The 26,510-nt window shown below is 37.8% G+C and overlaps 1 protein-coding gene across 15 annotated transcripts in view; it reads right to left on the bottom strand.

The window, feature by feature from the left end:
* Nucleotides 1-26,510, bottom strand: part of PPHLN1 (periphilin 1) — a 175,190-nt gene that overhangs the window by 89,298 nt on the left and 59,382 nt on the right. For 8 of the 15 annotated variants that reach the window (XM_005206425.5, XM_005206418.5, XM_024991877.2 and 5 more), the window contains 3 exons: nucleotides 10,490-10,698; nucleotides 2,560-2,616; nucleotides 4-83 (listed from right to left, as the gene is read on the bottom strand). In XM_005206425.5, the coding sequence (XP_005206482.1) occupies nucleotides 4-83; nucleotides 2,560-2,616; nucleotides 10,490-10,698 (346 nt within the window). The remainder of the gene's footprint in view (nucleotides 1-3; nucleotides 84-2,559; nucleotides 2,617-10,489; nucleotides 10,699-26,510) is intronic. The other 7 variants (XM_005206422.5, XM_059886515.1, XM_059886512.1 and 4 more) reach the window with 3 other exon arrangements.

Here is a 26,510-nt window from a genome sequence, read left to right on the forward strand (position 1 = left end):
AACCTTTGATGAAGCAACTGCTGAAGAACTTGAGGGTGAAGTGTCTCTTGATGTTTTCAAAGGCTGAACAGGTCTTTCTTTACCTATATAAGAAAATATAAAATACAATTTTCTAGCTCATTTGTTTTCAACTAGACTGATTCTGTAAGTGAATAAACAAAGGACAGAAGTCATATATTTTAGTACTGAAATCTTTATTACATTATTAAATTTGTTAATATCTAAATCTCTCTTATAGGCTGGGCACCATTGAAAATTTCAAATAATCTAGAACCAAAAGACTGTACACATGATGGCAGTCTAGGTCATATCAGTGCCAGTTAGCAAACATGGAACAACAGAGAAGACTTGAGGAAAGGCAAAACCATTTTAAAATCATAAATGCTTCCTCTTCCAAATTCTGAAAAGCTAACTTTTAATGCATCACACACAATAAAAATCCAATGGAGGTTATTATATAAATACTACAAAAGAGAATTAGCTAAATATTAGCTAATTATGCAGAAGCTCAAGAGAAAGACACGTAAGGAATTTAGCAGGTATTCATGAAATGTTTAAAAAATAAAAACTGGAACACTGTAATACAGTACTAATCCAGCACCTGATATAAGTGCTCAAATATATATTGAATAATTAAAAATAAATCCATATGAGATAAAGTCACTAGCTTTTATCTTTAGTCACTTCAGACACTCCCAAAGTGCTCTATGTATATATTATTGCTTTTATGGAAATTTAAGCCAGAAAATAAATTTAAATATTACTTTAACCAGTTCAACAGCAACAACAACAAAAAAAACAAAAAAGGTTTAGCTAAACATAATTTTTTAAATAACAGTGAGCTGTTACTAATAGAAAAACATTTCATTAAATTGACTATATGTCAAAGGTAATATGTATTCTCTGCTTTCAAGGGCTAGGAAACTTTAACTATGGAGAGAAGAAAAAGTGGCACCAAGTTTGGAGTGGCACAGAAATTGGTCAAGGCTGGATAGTGGGTTAAGGCCAGGAAAGCAGTCAAGAGCAAAAGCAGAGACAAATGACCTTTAAACTGAAGCAAAGCCAGCTTCAGTCAAAAAGCCTCCTAAGTTCTTCCTGCTGTGGTCACAATAGCTAAGTAAGGACCTGGAGGCTCAAGGGCTTCCAACTACCTGAAGAAGTAGTAAATAACATCTCTTTCCAATGTCCTGAAGACCTGCCTTTCTCAAGACACCCCCACACCTCTCCCCACCCACAATATGTGCATATGTGTGAAGATATTTTTGATTGTCTCAAATGGGTGAGTGCCATTGGCACATGACAAATAGAGGTTAGGGATGCTGCTAAACATCCTACAAATGCACAGAACAGACCTCCACAATAAAGAATTATGCAGCCTCAAATGTTAATAGTGCTGAGGTTGAAGACTCCCCTGCTACAGGTACAGTACTCCAACTCTGAAGCTCCAATAGTCTTTATAAAGACAGAATTCTAGAATCTTTTAACTTGTGATACCATTAAGAGACTTTCATACTAAGCAAGTTTAAAAGTTCTTATAGACCTTAAAAATCAAAAGTAAAAGGATACCAATCATCACTATATCCCCAAATAACTAAGAACATGGTTTATCCAGTCATTCCCTACTGAATTTCCACTGTACATGGCAAATCCCACATCATAATGTGACAGTGTCAGTCTATCCCATCGCATCTAAAACTCCTAGAGAAGCTTATTTGTTTTCTGAATACCCAAGGCCTGCCTTTAAGAAAAGAGTAGGTGCTCAAAAATTGGTGAAGAGATGAATTATTTTTCTACCCTTAGGACACAATGACCTCTTTAGTGTATTCTGATAAATATTTCCTTCAAAGATGAAGAACTGGACCAATCAGTACAGCACACTATGTTAATTAAAGGCATAATTACAGGCTCAATTCTGGCACATAGCAGCTAAATATAGCAACAACAACAACAAAAAATTTTCACAAGCAGCTGTTAATTTCTTATTTAGCATTTCCTTTACAAATAAAACATCAGCAGTACAGGTATGCCAAGTATGATGTCAAAGTGTTGTCTTAGGATCTCTCATCATTTTAGCTGCATAAGGCTAATTTAAGCAGATTTCAACCAATCTCACTGTGCAGAAGCAAAGGAACACTGAAGGATAGGGCAGTGGTTGATCAAATATCAACATATATTCACATACACCAGTTACATGAAGGGGAAGGACAGGCAAAAAGCAAAGGATAAACGAAAAAGGATGATACAGATGGCAGCAGAAAGAGCACAAAAACAAAAAATAGAAATGCCCTGACCCTACTGCTGTTAGATTCTATCTGCCAATGTCTCTTCTACAGATCTCAACCTCCTCTTAGGTAGCTGTTTCTAACCAGGAATGGGCTAGCTTATACAACAAACCCACTTATCTACCCAAATCCTACTATGTGAGCCTGCTGTTGTTCAACTCTGGTTCCCACAGCAGACTAACGGGAGAGTTTATACACTTTCCCATTTCTATAACCTCTATCAATTATAACCCTCCACCCTTCACAATCCCAAATCAAAATCTAGCTGAAAACTCACCTCTTTCTGGCCTTCCTTCATTCTGCCGTTTGTAGCAGGCACCAGCACGCACGGACTCTAGGGAAAGGTGGGCAGGGAGGAATTAACACCAGCACCTCTGCGCCCAGAAGGAACAAGAGAAGAACCCAGAAGTAGGAATAACGAGAACAGGAACTTCTGAGCATTTGCTGGTAACCCTAACATCTTTCCTACCCTGTCTTCAAGTTGGGCTGCCTGAGCAAATACCACTAAAGAGAAATAAATAACAAAGTAGGAGAAAAACTCTGTTAAGATTCGGTCCAACAATGGTGAATGAGAACGAGGCTAACCAAGGAGAGCATGGCCAGAAAGTCATGAAAAAAGGACCCTATAATAAGACACCAAAGGTTAAAGACAGGTATCACACATCTTACTCATCAGTATAAGCATCTAATCTAACCTCCTCCATAAAGTAAATATATAAAGGATTAAAGAATGACACCAAAAAATCAAGAGTGAAAGATGAATCACCCCTAGAAATAAAAAAAGACACCTGAGAAAGTTTTCATGCTCCATCATACCAGTTCCCTGGTCATACGATGACTACCTGCAAGTAGTCGTTCTGCCTTGTTCTCAACAGGTAGCCTATTACAAGTTCTTAATATTTTGCCATTTGCTTTCACGCCTTTGTACTTTTCTGTCTGTCATCCTATATCTTCTTACCTTTCTCTCTCTTCTTTGTTGGTTATTGTTCCTTAAATATGAATGTTCCTCCTATCCTCAGTCTTTTTTGTTCTGTTCTTATTTGGCTCCAATCAATACTAGGAAAACAAGACAAATGTCTCTCAACTCTTTACACTCATAAGTCTATATTTCTAATGGACAGAATGCTAGCTACTCTGTAGGTACTTGGCCATTACCTCAAATTCATCTTATATGTGATCTTAGTAAGCACAACTAACTCCTACTTGACCATGTTGGCAACAGGACTCAATACATTCCTGTATTTGCTGTGACTTGCAAAAAAAAAAAAAAAAAGGTTCTAAAGTAGGATGAAAGAAAGAAAATTCTAAAGTTGGCAATATGGAAATCAAAATCCCAGTTAATATATTAGTGAGTGAAAGAATAAATGGTGAGGAAGAAAATGAACAAGAATTTCAAATACTGGTTCCACAGACTAGTTCTTCCCATGCAGATGAAATAAAAAGCCAAAGAAGCAACTCAGTGTTCCAACAAACACCTAAAAGTCTGTAAGAATTTAATAATATTCACTGTCTCTTTGAATATAGTAGCTGTAAATCTGATATGATCTTTCAGAAACATACTTTCTTGCTCATGTGTTCTGATGAAAGCAATGATAAATTTAACCAGATTCATCCAATCAAGCATTATTAATTATTGATAACCCATATAGGAACAAAATACTTTGCTAGGGAAAAAAATTTTTAAGTATCGCTGGAGAGAGAATAAAGTTAGGGCTATATCTTGCAAACTATTAAATGCTTTGTACAGTGCCTGATATGAGTAAAATTAGATATTTCTGAAAGTCTTATCAATTAAAAATAAACAAGAGCACTGGTAGTACATTCATCTCTCCTTTGATACCTGAAGCTTTAAAAGAGAAATTAAGATATGAACAAATGAAGATGTGATGACTATGAAGATGCTAAAGAAATCATTTTTCTGAATCATGGATGAAGATGTGCAAATTTGGGGCTCTCGGTTAGAAAGAACATGATTTCTCAGCGATCTACTTGTTTATTCAAGAAATTATGAAACAAGGAATTCCCTGGCAGTTCAGTGATTAGGACTCTGTGCTTCCACTGCAAGGGGCAAAGGTGTGATCCTTGGTTAGGATCCCGCATGCCACGTGGCATGGCCACAAAAAGGCCATGAAACAAAAACGGAGGAGACACAAGAAAAATGATCCTTGTGGTAAAGATACCAAAAGACTACAGAAAAAACAACCAAACTACCACAGAGGTAGAAAAAGCTCTACACCACTACTGCTTCCCCAAAATAACCAACTTTTGGAGGTAAGAGATCCAACCAGTTAAAATTAAGACATATTAACTATGAACACATGGAAGTGAATTTCTGAAAAGTATGGAAGTGTGCTACTGGTAGAACATACAAGCCCTAAAACAGGGATGCTATATATGTCTACACACATGAAAATGCCATTACTTGACTACTGTTTCAGAACCTCCATCATTCAGGAAGGTGCCAGGAAAGCTACAGCTGACCCCCTAGGATTCACCCAGAAAACTCACAGCCAAAGCTCTCTTGTGATTAAACCACAGGTTCTCAGACAAAAAGAATATACTGTGGAATCTAATTCAACAGCACATTTACAGCTTGGATCAGTTAAAGAGTCCAAGATTAAATTCCACGTGAAACAGCTCATCCCAATAATACTTTTCTACTTTCATCCTCCCAGCAACTTATGCTCACTCTTGAGGTATCACCTAAAATGCCTAGTCCCATGAAATGACCTGTCTCCGTCTCTAAATATAAACTCAGAGGACAAGGACTGGATCTGTCTTGCTTGGCAAATCTTTTGTGTAAATTTTTGTTGAATGATTTTATGAGTTTTGTTGTTCAGTTGCCAAGTTGGGTCCGACTCTTTGTGACCCTATGGACTGCAGCACGCCAGGCTCCTCTGTCCTCCACTATCTCTGAGTTTACTCAAATTCATGTTCACTAAATCAATGATGCTATCCAACCATCTTATCCTCTGCTGCTCCCTTCTCCTTTTGCCTTCAATTATTTCCAACATGAGGATATTTTCCAATAAGCCAGCTCTTCACATCAGGTGGCCAAAATATTTATGAGTACTGAACACAAATAAAGTAACTTTCAAGCTAAGAAACACTATTATATTCAGCATATAAGAAAATAGGTTCCTACTGTGTAATAAACATGATCTGATGGTAAAGCCTACTTCCATGTTCCCACTATTACTCTACAACTGCACAGAAAAGCCTTCTTTCTAAAGGCAGAATTAAATCTCTAAATTTTACTGGAATTTCAGCTATTATCCAAAAATTCGCATGGACTTCCAAATTCATTCACAGCAAAAGGTCTTAAGACATGTTTTCTTTCTTGTTAAACTGAAGTTTAATAATAGAGTCTAATTTCCAAAGATACTCTTCTCAAAATAGTATTTTTAATTCCTGTACATTTTCAGTTATCATGAAAGATGTGCTTTCAAAATTAAACACTGATTAATATTGTCTTTCTTTAAAATATCTTCCATTCTTAATAATGGCTGCTGATTTCAAGAAAATAAGGGGAGACTAGACCCAAAGTCGGAGCTATATAAAATCAGATACAGACCAATGAAAGCAATAAACCTGTCAATCTTCCACAGTAAGGACCTCTAAAAAATTCAACCAAAATGTCACACAGTGGTGGTGGCTTAGTCGTTAACTCGTGTTCGACTCTTGAGACCCCATAGTGTGTAGCCCACCAGGCTCCTCTGTCCATGGGATTTTCCAGGCAAGAATACTGGAGTGGGTTGCCATTTCCTTCTCCAGGGGATCTTCCTGACCTAGGAATCAAACCCAGGTCTCCTGCATTGCACGCAGATGATTTACCAACTGAGCTATGAGGGAAGCCCCAAAGTGTCACAGAGCCTGATTCTATGTGATGGTAAAGGCCGATTCTTTACCATCTGAGCCACAAGGGAAGTCCAAAAATACTGGAGTGGGTAGCCTATCCCTTCTCCAGGGGATCTTCCTGACCCAGGAATCAAACTAGGGTCTCCTGCATTGCCGGTGGATTCTTTACCAACTGAGCTATGAGGGAAGCCTGATTTATATATGAGCATCACTGGTAAATTTGACATTAACCTGCAGCCAATGTTTAGAACAAATTAACAAAGAGTTTGTAAGTACATACAGGATCATCCCTAGGAATCACAACAGATTTTACACAACAAAGCAAAGCAATCTTTATGTTATTGTTTCCAAAGAGGAAATGCTTTGTGATTCTCACGTGGAAAAGAAAAAAATATGGGGAATCACAACTGGTTGAGTAATAGCAAATGATTTAGATACATGATCCACAGAGGGACGTACCTAGAGGTTTCTATATTAGGACTTATGCTACTCAAATTAATTATTAATGACTAATACAAAACATAAAGTATACTTCATTTATGGATAAAACAAAACTGCTTTTATCTGCTGTTGTACATAGAGTCACTAAAGAGATTTTAAGACCTTTATGGAAGAGAATTGTAAGCCAAAGTTAATTAAATGAAATACAGCATTCCTAGATTATTTTTTAATGTATTAACCACAAACAAACAACTGTACCTGAAAAAAGTATAAGCTGCAGGGTTTTTCTTTTTCTTCGTATTATTATAATATATGTGAAAATGGCCTAGATTGCAGTTGCCTGCAGTTTCAATAAAGGCCGGTAACACAATATGGTTGACAAAAGTTCACTTCTGGCATCACAACTTAAAAGGAATAGAAAGAAAATTAGGAAAGTAAAAGGTATGAAAACCATGTCAAATAAAAGGAAGCACTGAAGGAAGTAAATATATTTAAATCTGGAAAAAAAAAAATCAAAGAGATTATGATGGTACTTTTCAAATTTTCAAAAGATTCCAACATAAATAGAAATATCTTTATGGCTCTAAGAAAAATAATTAGTATTAAGTAGCTGTTACAAGAAGAGGTTTTAAATTATTATTTTTTTAATGAGTTATATAAAAACGGAAAGACTGGCCTGTGATGTAGAAAACTTCATGGAAAGTACTTTACAAAAAGTCTCCCATACCGATATGGGAGACTCTGGTGTTTTTATTAACACTGTTATCCTAAACAGAAGGTAAGTAGCAAGAGTATAAGATAGGAAAACAATGGGATTCATCAGAGAGAGGGGAAAGAAAAAGGAAATAAATATCTAAGAGAGAGCTGACAAACAGCGAATGTCTGGTTATATTACTCAGAATAAAAATAAACTTCAAGTAAAAATATAAATGGTATATATAACAAAACAATTTTAACTATAACAGTATAATAACAAGGGAAAAGGAAATGAGGCTAACCAGGACAACCTATACTGTTAACATGTAAATATGAACGATAATAAGGAAAAAAAATATTATCATATATCATAGTCACAGCTATGATCAGGTTAGTCCACTTAAGTTATGGGCAGAAAATTCTTAAATGTGAACACAAGATGCAGACAGTTTGATTTACAAAGATAATCAGCCTATGGTAGTATAAAGTTCCATAGGATTTAACTCAAAACACTAAGAAAAAATTTAATTAAATAACATGTATGGACATGTGTGCACAAAACAGGAAATAAGCAACTGAGATGAAAAAGTAACAATCATTGTGACTTATAATTAAGCACATAAGAGATATAGTAAATGCACAGAATTATGAATAAATAGTCATAAAATGATTGCCATGGACAAACTATTAATGATCATTAAAATCAGTAAAATTTCTCTAAAAAGTATGAAAAGAAGCAAAACATTATATGTTAAAAAATTAACAAAATGAGAGCATACGGAATAAGAAAATTATTTTTACCTGTTACTTACAGAAACATTTAAAATCTTTGTCAAAATGTCAATTTCCATTGGAAAACTAAATTAACCTACTACTGGTAAATTAGCCCAAAACGTGACTGATAATTGAAGGACCACATTTCTCAGCTCTTTTTTTAATTTTTTGAATAAACGCAAGGTACAATCAATATTTGGGAGATGTATATTTAAAGCAAAAACCAGTACCACAAATATGTAAAATAACAATTGCTTTTTCCATTTATTGTTTAAAGTAAGACTTCATTAACTTTTTGGAAGATTATCTCATGTAACTGTTCTGAAAACTGTTTAATGAAAGGAGTAAAGAAAAACATTGTAACAGTTCAGCCCCAATAGCTGAGGAATCAACCAAAGCAATCTGTAAAGAGAACTTTCCCAGGGGAAAAAAAAAACAACTTTTTTCTTGACTGAAGAACTTCACTTTCAAAGTTAAATGACTTAAGAAAATATACATGAAGGCATTAACAAAGTTGTACACTCTATTTCATTCAATTCACACCAGATTTTAGTCTCCCAATTTTCTGTTATCTTTCCGTCATTGCAAGATATTAAACCTATTAGACCTGTAAGGATGGGGAAAGCATATTAGAGACACACAGACTGGAGCATCACATTGTGGCTCCATACTGCATCTCAAGATTTTAGAGTTTTGGCCACTACCTACCAGACCAAATGCAGATTGAAGATATCATCCTAGAAATCTGTTTTAGAGGAAAAATGGAAGAAACAAGGCTAATTCACCAATAATTTAAACAACTTAACAGCTTCACTACAAGATCTAAGGAAGGATCTCCAGCTTCCACTTTACTAGTTTTGTTTAAAAGGCTTCAAATCTGTGTCTAAAGACAGTCTTCCTCTTAACCAAATTACTAATAGATCTGGATTTAAGTCATACACATCTAAAAACATATGTCCCTAGAAGGTACCTGGCTAATTTTGGATATTTATGTCTGGGCATGTGAGCATACATTAGACTTAGAGGCTGTTTATCTCCTTGAAGGGTGAGGGGAGAGGAAGGAAGTGAAGGAAAGGAGAAGTTACCAAACTTTTAACACTGAACTCCATAGTAAAACTTTCAATTACCTGGAACTAGTCCAAGAATATTTTAAGCAATCAGGCATGTGTTGAGTCACTATAGTTGTTTTAAAACCTTCAAGTGGGATTCTTACCTTCTGCAAGGCCATTCATACACATATATCCAAAATATGTTTTTTGGAAGCCCCACTCTAACTATCTCTGGAAATAGCAGACAAGTGATAAACGTTTATTAAATACAGGAATCCAACAACAGCTACAATGGAGACAATCTAATGATTTTAAGCAAAGATTGTTAAACTAAAAATCTTATTATTTGAAAAAAAAGAGTTAAAAGGAAGGAAAAGAAAGAATAAATTTCTGATTTCTATATGTTGGTTTATAATTCCTTCTACCTAGAAGATACTTCTCTAGTCGTACAAGTCTGAAATAAAAGATGAGTCCAAATGCCATTTCCTCCATGGCATGTTCTTCCATCCCCAGAGTGAGAATCTCTTACTTAGACCTGCTTATGTCATGTTAACTCATTTACAAAGTATCAAGTCTTACATCAAAGTTATACTTTACATGTCACATTTATATATTGATAAACTTGCTATTAGTTGTGGGAAAATACATATCCATTCTAATTGCTGGGTGACAGGGACACTGTTCTAACATAACATTCTGGATACAGAAGGCATGAGGAACTGTATTGTGAATGAGCACAACTGCAGATGGTAGAGTCCAGAATGGTAATACAGGAACATTTTACCTAGGAAAGTTGCTTCATTTATTTATTCCAACCAATACTGAGCAACTGGGCCAGGGTGACATGCACTGAATGCCATGCATGTCTGGGGACTTCAAATTAAAAAACAAAAACAAAAACAAATTGGAGGTTGGCAAAGAATGAATCGAAGGTAGGTTTTAGCTCTAAATTCTGTAAGGCTAAAAAAAATAAATAAATAAATTCTGTAAGGCTATACGTTATATTCAGGGGAAACACTAATATTTTTCATGAAAAATATAAATTATCTCCCCTAGTGACAAAGGTTAAAGGAGGTTGGATCAACCCAGGAATTAGCAGAACATACAGGAGTGTATAACTCACCAACATGATTACAAATATACCTCCTCTACACAGATACTTCACTGAAGAAGTGAAATATCATGTGGACTGCAACTTGAAATGGTTCCAAGACATGTTATGACATTCGTTATACTATTCTACTTTTCTGTAAGTTTGAAAACTTTCAAATAAAGAGTTAAAAATAATATGTATATCTAATAACACATATAATGCTATCTGACTCGGTATATTCTGACTGTTGGAGGCTGCAAAAAAAAACAAAAAGGAGAACTCTTAAAAATACATACTTCTATGTTGAGACTGATGGAAAGAATAAGTTTTGCTTCTTTCTGGAGAGTAACTTCTACTGCTGACACTGGAGCCAGATCTGCTGTGTGGAGAATCCTTTCGGCCTACAGGCGATTCTCTGAAAAAAGGAGTGTTTCTTTTATGAGGTGACCGCTCTCTCACATAATAGGAGTTGAAACTTTTTCTTCTAAAGTTGTCTCTCATGTCCCTTTGAAGTAAAAATAAATAAGTTAATTATATCTTGTATTCTCTATACATAAGAACAAATAGCAAAAGATCTGATTATAAGCCACTCTTTATGTTGTAATTTTTGTTCCCTTTTTCTACAATCACCTACCTTCTGAAAACAGTCAATAAATGAAGCTTTATTAGTAACATATTTGGAATGCAGCATTTTTTTAGTTTGGTTAACCACATGGTTATGTGCAAAAGTTACTTCTTTTAAGCAAGCACAAAAATTTATACATGTGCAAAACATAGTCATATAGTTTCTACTTCTGTTTGCTACTAACAACACACCACACCACTACTACTCTCTCAAAGACTCCTAGAAAATGCCAGAGATTGCCCCAGTGAGACAGTTCTTGGCCTATTATCCTCATCTAAGCATAGCATTCAACACTTTTCATCTGGTGCAATTCCCCACTACCCTGCCCCATGGTAATCTGGCAGCGTTTATAGACACTTTTGTTGTTACAATTGGAGAGGAGGGAATGCAACTGGTACCAGGATGCTACCAAAATGCTATGATGCCCAGAACAGCTCCCAAACATACAGAGTAAAAAATGATGCAATCCAAAGCGTTAACAATGCCAAGGTTGAGAAACCATGGTATATACTTATTAAATCCTTGCTCTCTGAGTTTATAACAGAGTGTTGCCCATCTCTAAATACCAACTTTTTGTATCACCTTTACTTATACAAGTTAAATTGCCTTATTAAGCAATATCATCAACTCAAAGCAGAAAGCAAGCCCAAGTAATAAAGATTTATAAAGCAAAACTATCATTAAAATATCAAAACAAATTAAAATTAATAAAACTATTGAGACACAAGTTTCTATTTAAAAGAACACTTGGAGTCAAACAGGTTTTAACTGAAGATTTAGCAAATACACCTCCATACTGAAATTAAAGAACATTACACTCTAGACGGAAGAATGATAAAAAGATGAGCCAACTGCCATGAAATTTCAAATGCTCAGAAAATAATTTCAGCATATTGACTGGTAGTCCTTAATATGTAACCAGATTGTTGTCATTAACTATTAATACCCAAACTATATTGTCTTTACAGATATAATGAAGCTCCTCTGTGCAGAAGTAGAAAATAGTTAAAACTCATTACAATAAATGAACTCAGACAAAATATTAATACTGAAATAAGCCACTAAAACTATAGGAGTCATAGCAAAATCACTGAGAGCTGAAGTAAATAGCTATATATGTATTACACAGATTTTAGGAACTACCAGGGGCTGGGGACCCAAAGGTGAAGCACATACATGTAGCCCCTACCACTATGGAACTCTCAGGCGAGTGGGAGAGGCTGATACTAAATGTACAGATGAAATGTGCAGCCAACAGTGTGTGCTGGGAGACCAGTTAGGAGCATTCTTAGTCCAGGCAAGAGGCAGTGGTGATTTGGATCAGGTGGAAGCAGGGCAAGCATCACAAATTCAACACGCGCAAGAAAGCAGTGTTGTAGACTCAATGGGACAAGGTACATGTTTGACTTTTGTGTGTGAGAGATGGTGGATGCCAAGATGATATCAAATTCTGGCACAGTGGGTTACTGAAATGAGAAAGCAGACCTGAGAAATAGGTACAGAGCAGGAGAGCCACATTTAGATTCAATCATGCTACCTTTCAGATGCTCATGTTAACAGTCTGGTAAGCAACTACAGACACTGGTGACAAGACCAGAAGAGGTTTCTGGTTATAATTATAAATTTGTCTGTAAATAGGCAGTATTTAAAGCCTTTGGTATAGATGAAATCAAACGATAAAAAGCAGAAGGCCGAGAATCCAAGGCTAGAAAACTACCACACTGAGAAGGAAATGGGCTGTCTGAGAAGAATGAGAGTGAGAGGCCACAGGAACACGAGGGACAGGAGAGTAAGTGATCAGGGAAGGAAGTGAAGAATGCTCCAAGAAGGAGAATAAAGATTTCCTACAGTGAGAGTCAATGAGCTCTTCCCGACAACTTACTCAAGAAATGGACAAGAACAAGGCAACATTCAGAGGAAAGACAGCCTGTTTTCTCTGGAGGGAAAAGAAAGACAAAACGCTGAATTACAGTTTCCTAATCCTGACACCAGATGGCAGTAAAATCCCAACAGCACAATTCAGAGCCATCATCAGTGGCTTGGGGTGGCCCAAGATACACATGGGCGAAGTACATGTCAGATTTTAAAATCTCAGAGCCGAATAACATCTCTCCTCTCCTTCACACCAACCTCTCCTATTGATCATCAGATTAAACAAAAACATCACAGTAGGCATCATCTACCAGAAGTACACGGTACTACTTTACCCAAGTCATTTATTCACATGCATTTTTATACATATTTTTTCTTATCTATATATCTATGTCCCAATATATAAAAGGCACTATGGAGAATTATTCTGGCTCTAAAAAAGCTTAGTATCTAACTGTGGGGATGGGGAGAAAATGTTTCATTAAGTTGTACTATTGTTCAGAAAAGAAGTATATATTAACAGATGAAAAACTGACCAAGAAGTCTTTAAGAAAAGTTAAAATTTAGATCAACAATGTCTAAGAGAAACATAATTAAGCCACAGATGATGTAGTAAGAGTTCAAAAGTAAAGAGAAACAGGTGAATTTCAGCAATATTTTACTTAACCCAATATCCTCAAAATATTATCTACATATAATCAATATTCTAAAATTTAGTGAGATATTTTATATTCTTTTTCATCTTACATCTTGAAAATCAAGTGTGTATTTTACATTTACACAATATCCCAGTCTGAACTAGCCACATTTCAAGTGCTCAACAGGCACATTTAGCTAGTGGCTCCCATACTAAACAGCACAAATTTAGATGTTTGGGAAAAGCAGTCCAAGTTTCAAGAAAAAGCAGAGAAGGATTAAAGGATATGCAAACAAGAACAGTGAAAAGTTTAAAAGGCTATAACTGAAAAACAAAGGAAGAAACTTTCAAAAAGAGAAAAGATAGTTTATATCAAATATTGCAGAAACTGGAAGAGATCTTTGAATTTAAAACCTAAGAGTCACATGACCAGTGAGTGAGCTGACCAGTGGAACTCTGGAAACCAAATCAGACTATAAGAAACTCTATCTACTAAAGGGATTAAACTATCACTTTTCTTCCAAAAAAAAAAGTTTGGCAGAGGAAAGAAGGAAGAGAATTGGGACAATGCTCTGAGAAAAGGGGCTTCTCTGGATACATTTGGAAAGTCAAAGTGAAAGTCGCTCAGTACAGTCCATGGAATTCTCCACGCCAGAAATACTGGAGCAGGTAGCCTTTCCCTTTTCCAGGGGATCTTCCCAACCCAGGGATTGAACCCAGGTCTCCCGGATTGCAGGCAGATTCTTTACCAACTGAGCTATGAGGGAATCTTGGATATATTTGGAAGCTGAAGGGAAAACGCTAATTTCTTATAGAAGGAGAAACTGATAATCCAAGACCATTTTAGGTAACTGATAAAGAAGGAGCCAAAAATCACCAGGAAAAAATGGGACAAGGGAACTAAGTAGAAGAGAACAGCATAAAGGAAAGAAGAGAGAACATGAAAGGACACAGAGGAAAATTCTCATTTCAAGAGAAGGCATGAGAAATCTCTCTTCAGAAGTTCTTTACCTCAGTGACACATTTCTGTTGTTTATGCCACAAAGGTGAAAGTCACTCAGTAGTGTTTGACTCTTTGCGACCCCATGGACTTCACAATCCATGGAATTCTCCAGGCCAGAATACTGGAGCGGGTAGCCTTTTGCTTCTCAAGGGGATCTTCCCAACCCAGGGATCAAACCCACATCTCCCACATTGCAGGTGGATTCTTTACCAGCTGAGCCACAAGGGAAGCCCGAGAATACTGGAGTGGGTAGCCTATCCCTTCTCCAGCGGATCTTCCTGACCCAAGAATCGAACTGGGGTTTCCTGCACTGTAGGTGGACTCTTTATCAACTGAGCTATCAGAGAAGCCCTAACATATTTCTAGAAGTCATCAATACAAAGTAAAGAAAGTAAGGACATGAACAGATGCTTAAGGCAGAATGGAAATCATTTGTCCTTTGGGGAAAAGTATTAATTTGAGCACTGTTTCTCAAAGTGCACGTCCCCAGACCTGCATTGCAACCTTGAGAAGGTGACAGAAGTGCAAATTCAGGGCATCACACCACCCACTGAAGTGTGCAGACCAAGCGTTCAGGGCTTTAACAAGGCCCTCCAGATGAATCTGAGGCACACAAAACTTTGAGAAGGACTGAACTAGACAACCTCACTGACACGTCAGAGTTGTTTACATACAGCTATGGTATCTAAGTCAAGGACGCATCACTACGAACAAAGCTAGTGGTGTGATGGTATTCCAGTTGAGCTACTTAAAATCCTAAATGATGACACTGTTAAACTGCTGGACTCAATGTCAACAAATCTGGAAAAGTCAGCAGTGGCCACAGGACTGGAAAAGGTCGGTTTTCATTCCAGTCCCAAAGAAGGGCAATGCCAAAGAATGCTCAATCTACTGCATGCATTTCACATGCTAGCAAGGTTATGCTCAAAATCCTTCAATCTAGACTTCAGCAGTATGTGAACAGAGAATGCCAGATGTACAAGTTGGGTTAAGAAAAGGCAGAGTAACCAGAGATCAAACTGCCACCATCCACTGGATCATGGAGAACACAAAGGAATTCCAGAAAAACATCTACATCTACTTCTGCTTCATTGACTATGCTAGCGCCTATGACCGTGTGGATCACAAAATGGTGAGAAATTCTTGGAAAAAGATGGGAGTACCAGACCACCTTACCTGTCTCCTGAGAAACTTGTACGCAGCTCAAGAAGTAACAGTTAGACTGGGACATGGAAAAGAGGACAGGTTCAAAATTGGGCAAGGAGTACAACAAGGCTGTATATTGTCATCCTGATTATTTACCCTCTCTACAGAGTACATCACGTGAAATGCCAGGCTGGATGAATCATTAGCTGGGATCAAGACTGCTGGGAGAAACATCAACAACCTCAGATATGCAGATGATACCACTCTAATGGCAGAAAATGAAGAGGAACTCAAGAGCCTCTTGATGAGAGTGAAAAGGAGAGTGAAAAAGCTGGCCTGAAACTCAACATAAAAAAAAAAGAAGATCATGGCATCCAGTCCCATTACTTTATGGCAAATAGATGGGGAAAAACTGGAAGCAGTGACAGAATTTATTTTCCTGGGCTCCAAAATCATGGCAGATGGTGGCTGCAACCATGAATTAAAGGACATCAGCTCCTTGGAAGGAAAGTTATGACAAACCTGGACAGCATATTAAAAAGCAGAGACATCAGTTTTCCAACAAAGGTCCATATAGTCAAATCTATGATTTTTCCAGTAGTCATGTATATGGATATGAGAGTTGAACCATAAAGAAGGCTGAGCACTGAAGAACTGATGTTTTCAAATTGTGGTGCTGGAGAAGACTCTTGAGAGTCTCCTGGACTACAAGGAGATCAAACCAGTCAATCCTAAAAGGAATCAACCCTGAATATTCATTGGAAGGACTGTTGCTGAAGGTGAAGTTCTAATACTTTGGCCACCTGATGTGAAGAGCCGACTCATTGGAAAAGACCCTGATGCTCAGAAAGACTGAAGGCAGAAGGGGGCGGCAGATGAGATGGTTAGACAGCATCACCGAGTCAATGAACATGAATTTGAGCAAAGTCTGGGAGACAGCAAAGGACAGAGGAGCTGGGCGTGCTGCCGTCCACGGGGCTGCAAAGAATCGGACACAACTTAGTGACTGAACAACGATAACAAGTCAAAAACAGTAAATCAGAACTCATGACAGAGGCACAACATTTTTCAATGATGACGATTCTAGGGTTTTGACCATACCAGTGGACAGCTACACAGAAGAGTTGAAAAACACAAGACTGATGTTAGTTAAAAGTATCACCAAATCAAAACAGAGAGGGATGGAGAAGACTGTGTGCCAGAAACTATAATAATCCAGAAACAAAGAATTTGCAGTTGTTCAGTCAGTAAGTTGTGCCCAACTGTTTTGCGACCCCATGGACTGTAGCCCACCAGGGCCCTCCCTCTGTCCATGGGATTTCCCAGGCAAGAATACTGGAGTGGGTTGCCATTTCCTTCTCCAGAGGATCATCCCAACCTAACGATTGAACCCATGTCTCCTGCATTGGCAGGTAGATTCTTTACCACTGAGCCACCAGGGAAGCCATGGGATCCTGAAAATTCATCAAAGAGTACGGAGACAAGGACAAGTGGTACAAATGGAGAAGTTCACAGATGACATTGGAACTGTGGCTTGGAGGAGGTAATAAGAAGCAAGAAGTATGCCCAGAACTCATCTCAAGAACCAATGAATTAGGAGGGAAGTGGTTTCAACTTGTGAAAGGTAGGTTTCTATTGCAGAAAACAGATGGAAAGAACAGTAAAAAATATATCAGGTATCTCATTTTTAATCTTGCCTCAAACACATGGACTATTAAGTTATAAAATATTTTACCAAACTTTGAGACAACATGGAGAAGAGAGTGACTGATTCCCTTTCTTTTAACATATGCCATGACAAATTCGGATTGATTAAAAAGCTAAATGTTTGGAAGGAAGGGATAGGAAAAAAAGACCTGTCTGTCTGTCTCTGTCCATATATATATATATATAAAATAAATTATAAGTCTATAAGAAGAAACTACTGTGTATCAAAATACTAAGTTTATATTACATCCAAAAAAGGTACCTAAAGTTGAAATTTAATTAGATTTAAAGTGACTTTCCAATTAAGGGTGAAAACGTCAACATCAGATGGCAGTATCTTAAATATTGGTCTTTAATAATTTAATGAATGCTGACAAACCATTGAAAAGTTTTCTGAAAAGTACAATAAGAAATAGATGAAGGATATGAAGCTAAATCAATGGAAGACAAATATGTCATTTAAGTAAATATTTAATGTAACTCAAGTTATTTTAACTTTTTCTATCAAATATGCAAATGATCCTGACCAGTTGTGAAAATTCGGGTAATGTAGATAAACCTCATCATGAATAAAATACAATTTGGGTTGGGGTGGAAATTACTAGGGACTTAATGGTCCTAAAAGAAAAATACTAATCCAGTCCACAAAAGTTAAGACTTCAAGATACATACAGAGAGCAAATACTAGATAGAGCTGAAATAGCAAACATTTCTGTCAGAATGCTTTTCTCATCTTTAACAATAAATCTCCTTTCTTTTCCTCTATTTATACATCTATAAAAATCTTTGTCTAGGCTCAACCCAATGTGACCAAATGCTGCAAAATACTTTTAATTTCTTCTTTGTCTTGTCATAACACCTGGTTAATTTAGTTTGCACTTGGTTTCAAATGTCAGCCCAAAGAGTTTCTATCTGAGAAAAAAAAGTCATGACTATCAAAACGATCCAGTTATCCATAAATAATACCGATGTCTTCATGTGTGTCACCAGTGCACATGACATTAGTTTTATGAAACAACTGAGTCCTAATTTTCTTAGGATTTTGGTCACCCACTATAATTTATGACAAATTTATGAGGTTAAAAATGGATATACAAAGGCTTGGTTTGTTTTTTTAATTATGATAATATGGCAAGGACAAATTGAGCAACCTTGTATCTTTTACCTTATACTGAAACAAAACCCTTTCATAGATTTATTTCTATTTCTTTGATGTGAGAATGTAATGAGTCTTTAAAGCATGTAGTTCAACAGAAAAATCAACAATGCTTTCATCTATAAACCTATTCCTAATAAAATCAAGGAATTTTTCCTTTACAAATGATTTCTATAATGTGACTGTAGTATTTTCATAATTTAAGGTTTTAAATTTTTATTTTTAATTAGAAATTAGTTAAGCTTTTTTATTCTTTCATTTCATTGATACTTCCTATTCATCATGTGGGAGAGCAAAATATTTCCCAATTATTTAGTAAATCAATTTAACTACTATTAACAACTTATATAAGTAAATATGTTCCAATGTCAATATTCCCTGGTTCCCTATTTTAGATTTCTAAAACTGATCTTCCACTATTTAATGCCACCACCTCCAACACCAACCTTTCCAATCCAAAAAGAAACCCTTAGCTCATCTTTTACAGAGTAATTAAGTTGCTGTAATTATACTTTAGAGAGGAAAAGCAACCTATAGAAACAGTTTCCTGATGCTTAATGTACTCATGTGACTAGTAACAGCTATCATTATTGCTCTGAAAATCCAATACTGTAAATGCAGAAAAACCTATTTATCCAGGTTATGAATATGAAAAATACTCAAATATATGCAAGAATAAAAAAGGATTTTATTAGTGAGGCTCCTTAGTATACACTAATGGTTCTCAAGTGATGGTGCTTTTGCTCCTACTAGGACAGGTGGCGATATCTGAAGACACGATATTTCTGACTCACAACTGGGGATAGTACTAGCATCTTATGGGTAAAGCTCAGGGGTGCTGCTAAACATCCTACAAAGCACAGGACAGACCCCCTACAATAAAAAACTGCCCAGTATCAAATGTCAATAGCGACAAAGTTCAGCAGTCCTGAGTCAGACAGACACATGTACAAACACACTCACTCCCTTATAAATTTATCAGTCGACGAAACAAGAAAAAATATTCAAGAGCTTCTTGGAACCAATGAACAATTCTAAAATGTTGCTTTATAATACACATAACATCAAGCACTAAAGTTTCTTCAATTCTCCTATTCAAATTATGTTACATTTTCAAGTAAAATATTTCCTACTCTATTTTCAATCTTTTAATTTATATACAGTCCCATAGATAAGAGCACAGGCTCTGGAACAAGCCTGTCAGGATTCAATTCTGGTTCCGTCATTTGGTTACCATGGGAAAGGTTTGAAGTTACTTAACCTCTCTGTGCCTGTATCCTCATCTATAAAATGGAAATGATGGGACTAAAAGGAATAATGCCTACAAGCATACATAACATGTATCATATGTATTAACTCTCTAACTCAAATTAAAGAAAAAACAAATACTGACAATACCAAGCACTGACAACGATGTGAAACAACTGGATTTCACATACAGGAATATAAACAGGCACACAGCTGCTAGCTCTCGGTTCACAAATCACCACATGACTAACAAATGCACATCATCATCAGTGACCAATCACACTGCATTTTTCAAAGGCTTTTGGATTGGTCACCATGTATGTGTTATTCAGTTCACAGGCAAACAACAAAGATGGAGTTTTGTTGCCTTCTTGTGCCAAAAAACAGAAGAAGTGTAATGGTAGGAATGGAATTCAAACTGAATATAAATGGAGTTATGGAAGAAATAAGTGACCAAGGGAACGACGGCAACGTTGCTTTCAAGACATGCACTGGTGTGTTCACAACTACTGTATATAAAACAGATAACTGATGGGAACATACTGAATAGCACAGGGAAGCCTACTGGGTGCTCTGTAATGACCTATAGAGGAAAGGAGTCTGGCAGTGAGTGGACATATGTATATGTATGGCCGATTCACTTTGCTATACACCAGAAACTCACACAACACTGTAGATTAACTATACTCCAATAAAATTAGCATTAACAAGGATGTGGAGCAACTGGAATTCTCATACACTGCTCGAAGTAATGTGAAATAGCCACTTTAGCAAATAATGTACAACCTTCTATAATGTCCAACACATACCTACCATACAACCCAGAAATCTCACTATGAGTTTACACAAGATAAATAAAATTCTGTGTTCACTCAAAAGAAAAAAAAAAAGATACGCAGCCTGAGGAAAAATGGTAAAGGCAAACTTACTGAAGGCAAACAAGGAAAGGCACTATGACAAAAAGGATAAAGATGTCCCAGAGGAAGGGAGCCTAATAAAAAATCCACAGTAAAGGAACTCTCAGAGATATTTCCAACAATGAAAATGCAAAGGATAAAGTACTGGAAACTGACTCAAACTCAGAACGCAGTATAACAATTCATCAAGGCATAAAAAAGATGCTTGCTTCGAGGAGACAAACAAACACATGTTCAAACTACTCATGATAAGTTTTTGACAAAGGTTTCTAATGTTTTAAATTACAGTGTATTAAATGAATATTAGTTTTACTTTGACAAAAAGTTTTTACAAGTTACAACAACTGTAATTATTGTCACTGACTATTAAGATTGCTTTAGGTCAGAATAACAATCACCTTTGAAGAGGAAGAAGAAAGCAACTGAATAGAAGCATGAAAAAGCTTCTGAGATGCAAGTAAAATTCTCTCTCTTAACCTGGATTGTGGTTACACTTACAGTTCACACTGAGCTATATACCTTGATTTATGTACTTTGTATACGTTATATGCTCTAGTGTCTTTTTTTTTTAAAAGATGTTTATTGTCCTTTAAAAATATGAAATATAAAAATATAGCTCTTTGTCACTTACAATGGTATGAAAGGATTTTTTTGGAAAGCAAACAGAACTTTTATCTTTCAAAAAAGAATTTCCATTATTAATGTTTATTTTAAGGGAAAACAAACTGTAAGATCAACTACTGTCTAAAAATCCTTATTACATCTTAAGGATTTCTTCTGAACACTCATACAGCATAGCTTACTCGCCCAAGAGAAGACAGCCTTGTCAACCACCACCACCAACTTGGTGTCAGGTAACCATCTCAGGATCACCAAGAAATCCGGGCAACAAGAGTAGCTTCCTCCACCTCAGATACTCTCTGCAAACGCAAAACTTTCCAAACATCTTGGCTGGGAAATCATCATCCAACTTATATTTTGTTGTGATCTACTTTTTCATTATTCAGAAAAATGCTGTTCTTTAACAAAGCAACTCAACTTTTAACATTGTTTCCAAATACAACTCTCTTTAGGGGACCTGCAGGAAAGTCAGTGAACAGATTCAAACAAAATCTCAAAAAAAACATTTTTAAAAATCCTTTGTAATAAAATGTAAAGTGTTTTTTTTCTCCCACAGTTTTTCTTAAATCTTTAGTGCCTGTTATTATATGTATGCAACCAAATGCTATCAAATGACTAGTGAATAAGCAAACACAAAATAATTATCATTAGGAAAATTTTAAGTGTTCCATTGCCCTTGGTTTAACAGCTTGTATTTCAGTAAACTCACTCCTGGCTTTAATTCTGTACCATATATTTAACAGATATTTTCTACTAATAAAATCTTTGATATATTTTAAAAAATATTTCTATTTCATAGAGTTTGACCTAAAGATAACATTACTTCAAGGCTTACCTCAGTTTTTGCTACTTCAACAAAATACCACTACTACTTTAAGAAACACTAAAAAAAAAAAAAAAGAAACACTTTAAGGTTCAAAAATGAAGAACTAAATTCTAAATTGACTTTTGAAAAAAATCTAGAAAAACTGAACCAAAAAACTTGATTTTTAGCTATCTGCTCAGTCATCAGAGAGCTAAGAATGAAGCAGAATTATGGATCTACAAGACAAGAAACCCAGAGAGCTAGGTCTGTCTTTTGGGGGTTGCTTTTGCTTTTATCCATCTGCCAATTTCAAATGCATCAGTTGAAAGGATGAAAAGCTAAGAAATAATGTTGACTGCTTCAAAGGATTAGGATAGTACATAAAAACAGAGTCCAGACTGTACTAAAGAGGGCTGAAACTACTAAGGCCTACACAATGAGCCCAGGTGAAGTGGAAACAGACTAGCCTGGCTCATATAACCTAAACTCCCTAAGGTAACCCTGAACCACCCCACGTCCGAGGTCAGGGGCAGAAGCCGGGAGGACCCCATGCCCGAAGGGCGGCGGCCAAGAGGAGTTACCCGACGTCCGAGGTCAGAGGCAGTGGCCTCGAGTACCAGACTGCGACGGCGCAGGACCGGCCGAGAGGAGCTACCCCGTGTCCTAGGTCAGGCGGGCCTGCCGAGAGGAGACACCCAGTGTCCGAGGTCAGGGGCGGCGACAAGAGGAGTTACCCCGTGTCCGAGGTCAGGGGCAGCAGCCGGGAGGAGCTACCCCACGCCCCTAAGCCTGAGGCCTGGGGCGGCGGGCGGGAGGAGCTACCGCACACCCCTACGCCAGAGGCCAAGGGCGGCAGCCGGGAGGAGCAACCCCATGCCGGAGGCCAGAGGCAGTGGCCGGGAGGACCAAGCCCAAGCCGTGGCTGCACGGGTGCAGGAGGGCCTAGAGGAGCTATCCCACATTGAAGGTCAGGAAGGGCGGTGGTGAAAAGATACCCCTCCTCCAAGGTAAGGAGCAATGGCTGCTCTTTGCTGGAGCAGCTGTGAAGAGATACCCCACACCCAGGCTAAGAGAAACCCAAGTAAGACCGTAGGTGTTGCAAGAGGGCAGACACACTGAAACCATACTCACAGAAAACTAGTCAATCTAATCGCACTAGGACCACAGCCTTGTCTAACTCAATGAAACTAAGCCACGCCCGTGGGGCAACCCAAGATGGGCGGGTCATGGTGGAGAGATCTGACAGAATGTGGTCCACTGGAGAAGGGAATGGCAAACCACTTCAGTATTCTTGCCTTGAGAACCCCATGAACAGTACGAAAAGGCAAAATAATAGGGTACTGAAAGAGGAACTCCCCAGGTCAGTAGGTGCCCAATATGCTACTGGAGATCAGTGGAGAAATAACTCCAGAAAGAACAAAGGGATGGAGCCAAAGCAAAAACAATACCCAGCTGTGGATGTGACTGGTGATAGAAGCAAGGTCCGATGCTGTAAAGAGCAATATTGCATAGGAACCTGGAATGTCAGGTCCATGAATCAAGGCAAATTGGAAGTGGTCAAACAAGAGATGGCAAGAGTGAATGTCGACATTCTAGGAATCAGCGAACTGAAATGGACTGGAATGGGTGAATTTAACTCAGATGACCATTATATCTACTACTGCAGGCAGGAGTCCCTCAGAAGAAATGGAGTGGCCATCATGGTCAACAAAAGAGTTCGAAACGCAGTACTTGGATGCAATCTCAAAAACGACAGAATGATCTCTGTTCGTTTCCAAGGCAAACCATTCTATATCACAGTAATCCAAGTCTATGCCCCAACCAGTAACGCTGAAGAACCTGAAGTTGAACGGTTCTATGAAGACCTACAAGACCTTTTAGAACCAACACGCAAAAAAGATGTCCTTTTCATTATAGGGGACTGGAATGCAAAAGTAGGAAGTCAAGAAACACCTGGAGTAACAGGCAAATTTGGCCTTGGAATACGGAATGAAGCAGGGCAAAGACTAATAGAGTTTTGCCAAGAGAATGCACTGGTCATAGCAAACACCCTCTTCCAACAACACAAGAGAAGACTCTATACATGGACATGACCAGATGGTCAACACCGAAATCAGATTGATTATATTCTTTGCAGCCAAAGACGGAGAAGCTCTATACAGTCAGCAAAAACAAGACCAGGAGCTGACTGTGGCTCAGACCATGAACTCCTTATTGCCAAATTCAGACTGAAATTGAAGAAAAGTAGGGAAAACCACTAGACCATTCAGGTATAACCTAGATCAAATCCCTTATGATTAGACAGTGGAAGTGAGAAATAGATTTAAGGAACTAGATCTGATAGATAGAGTGCCTGATGAACTATGAAATGAGGTTCGTGACACTGTCCAGGAGACAGGGATCAAGACCATCCCCATGGAAAAGAAATGCAAAAAAGCAAAATGGCTGTCTGGGGAGGCCTTACAAATAGCTGTGAAAAGAAGAGAAGCAAAAAGCAAAGGAGAAAAGGAAAGATATAAATATCTGAATGCAGAGTTCCAAAGAATAGCAAGAAGAGATAAGAAAGTCTTCTTCAGTGATCAATGCAAAGAAATAGAGGAAAACAACAGAATGGGAAAGACTAGAGATCTCTTCAAGAAAATCAGAGATACCAAAGGAACATTTCATGCAAAGATGGGCTCGATAAAGGACAGAAATGGTATGGACCTAACAGAAGCAGAAGATATTAAGAACAGGTGGCAAGAATACACAGAAGAACTGTACAAAAAAGATCTTCACAACCCAGATAATCACGACGGTGTGATCACTGACATAGAGCCAGACATCCTGGAATGTGAAGTCAAGTGGGCCTTAGAAAAGCATCACTATGAACAAAGCTAGTGGGGGTGATGGAATTCCAGTTGAGCTATTTCAAATCCTGAAAGATGATGCTGTGAAAGTGCTGCACTCAATATGCCAGCAAATTTGGAAAACTCAGCAGTGGCCACAGGACTGGAAAAGGTCAGTTTTCATTCCAATCCCAAAGAAAGGCAATGCCAAAGAATGCTCAGACTACCACACAATTGCACTCATCTCACACGCTAGTAAAGTAATGCTCAAAATTCTCCAAGCCAGGCTTCAGCAATATGTGAACCGTGAACTTCCTGATGTTCAAGCTGGTTTTAGAAAAGGCAGAGGAACCAGAGATCAAATTGCCAGCATCTGCTGGATCATGGAAAAAGCAAGAGAGTTCCAGAAAAGCATCTACTTCTGCTTTATTGACTATGTCAAAGTCTTTGACTGTGTGGATCACGATAAACTGTGGAAAATTCTGAAAGAGATGGGAATACCAGACCACCTGATCTGCCTCTTGAGAAATTTGTATGCAGGTCAGGAAGCAACAGTTAGAACTGGACATAGAACAACAGACTGGTTCCAAATAGGAAAAGGAGTCCATCAACGCTGTCTATTGTCACCCTGTTTATTTAACTTATATGCAGAGTACATCGTGAGAAACGCTGGACTGGAAGAAATACAAGCTGGAATCAAGATTGCCGGGAGAAATATCAATCACCTCAGATATACAGATGACACCACCCTTATAGCAGAAAGTGAAGAGGAACTCAAAAGCCTCTTGATGAAAGTTAAAGTGGAGAGTGAAAAAGTTGGCTTAAAGCTCAACATTCAGAAAATGAAGATTATGGCATCCAGTCCCATCACTTCATGGGAAATAGATGGGGAAACAGTGGAAACAGTGTCAGACTTTATTTTTCTGGGCTCCAAAATCACTACAGATGGTGACTGCAGCCATGAAATTAAAAGACGCTTACTCCTTGGAAGGAAAGTTATGACCAACCTAGACAGCATATTCAAAAGCAGAGACATTACTTTGCCAACAAAGGTTCGTCTAGTCAAGGCTATGGTTTTTCCTGTGGTCATGTATGGATGTGAGAGTTGGACTGTGAAGAAGGCTGAGCGCCGAAGAATTGATGCTTTTGAACTGTGGTGTTGGAGAAGACTCTTGAGAGTCCCTTGGACTACAAGGAGATCCAACCAGTCCATTCTGAAGGAGATCAGCCCTGGGATTTCTTTGGAAGGAATGATGCTCAAACTGAAACTCCAGTACTTTGGCCACCTCATGCAAAGAGTTGACTCACTGGAAAAGACTCTGATGCTGGGAGGGATTGGGGGCAAGAGGAGAAGGGGACGACAGAGGATGAGATGGCTGGATGGCATCACTGACTTGTTGGACGTGAGTTTCAGTGAACTCCGGGAGTTGGTGATGGACAGGGAGGCCTGGCGTGCTGCGATTCATGGGGTCACGGAAAGTCGGACACGACTGAGCGACTGATCTGATCTGATCTGAATGACCCTTATCTGAAATATAAGATTTCTGTTTTCTTGAATATTAATTAAAATTCCTTAAAATCATTTTAGATGGGACTTTCAGGGTGGGACAGTAGATGGGAGTCCACCCACCAATACGAGGAACACAGGTTCCATCCCTGATCCGGGAGGATTCCACGTACTGTGGAGTAGCTAGGTCCATGCACCGCAACCGCTGAGCTCGTGTTCTGGAGGCAGGATGCCACAACCACTGA

The sequence above is a fragment of the Bos taurus genome, chromosome 5 (genome assembly GCF_002263795.3).
Source record: "Bos taurus isolate L1 Dominette 01449 registration number 42190680 breed Hereford chromosome 5, ARS-UCD2.0, whole genome shotgun sequence".
NCBI lineage: Eukaryota > Metazoa > Chordata > Mammalia > Artiodactyla > Bovidae > Bos > Bos taurus.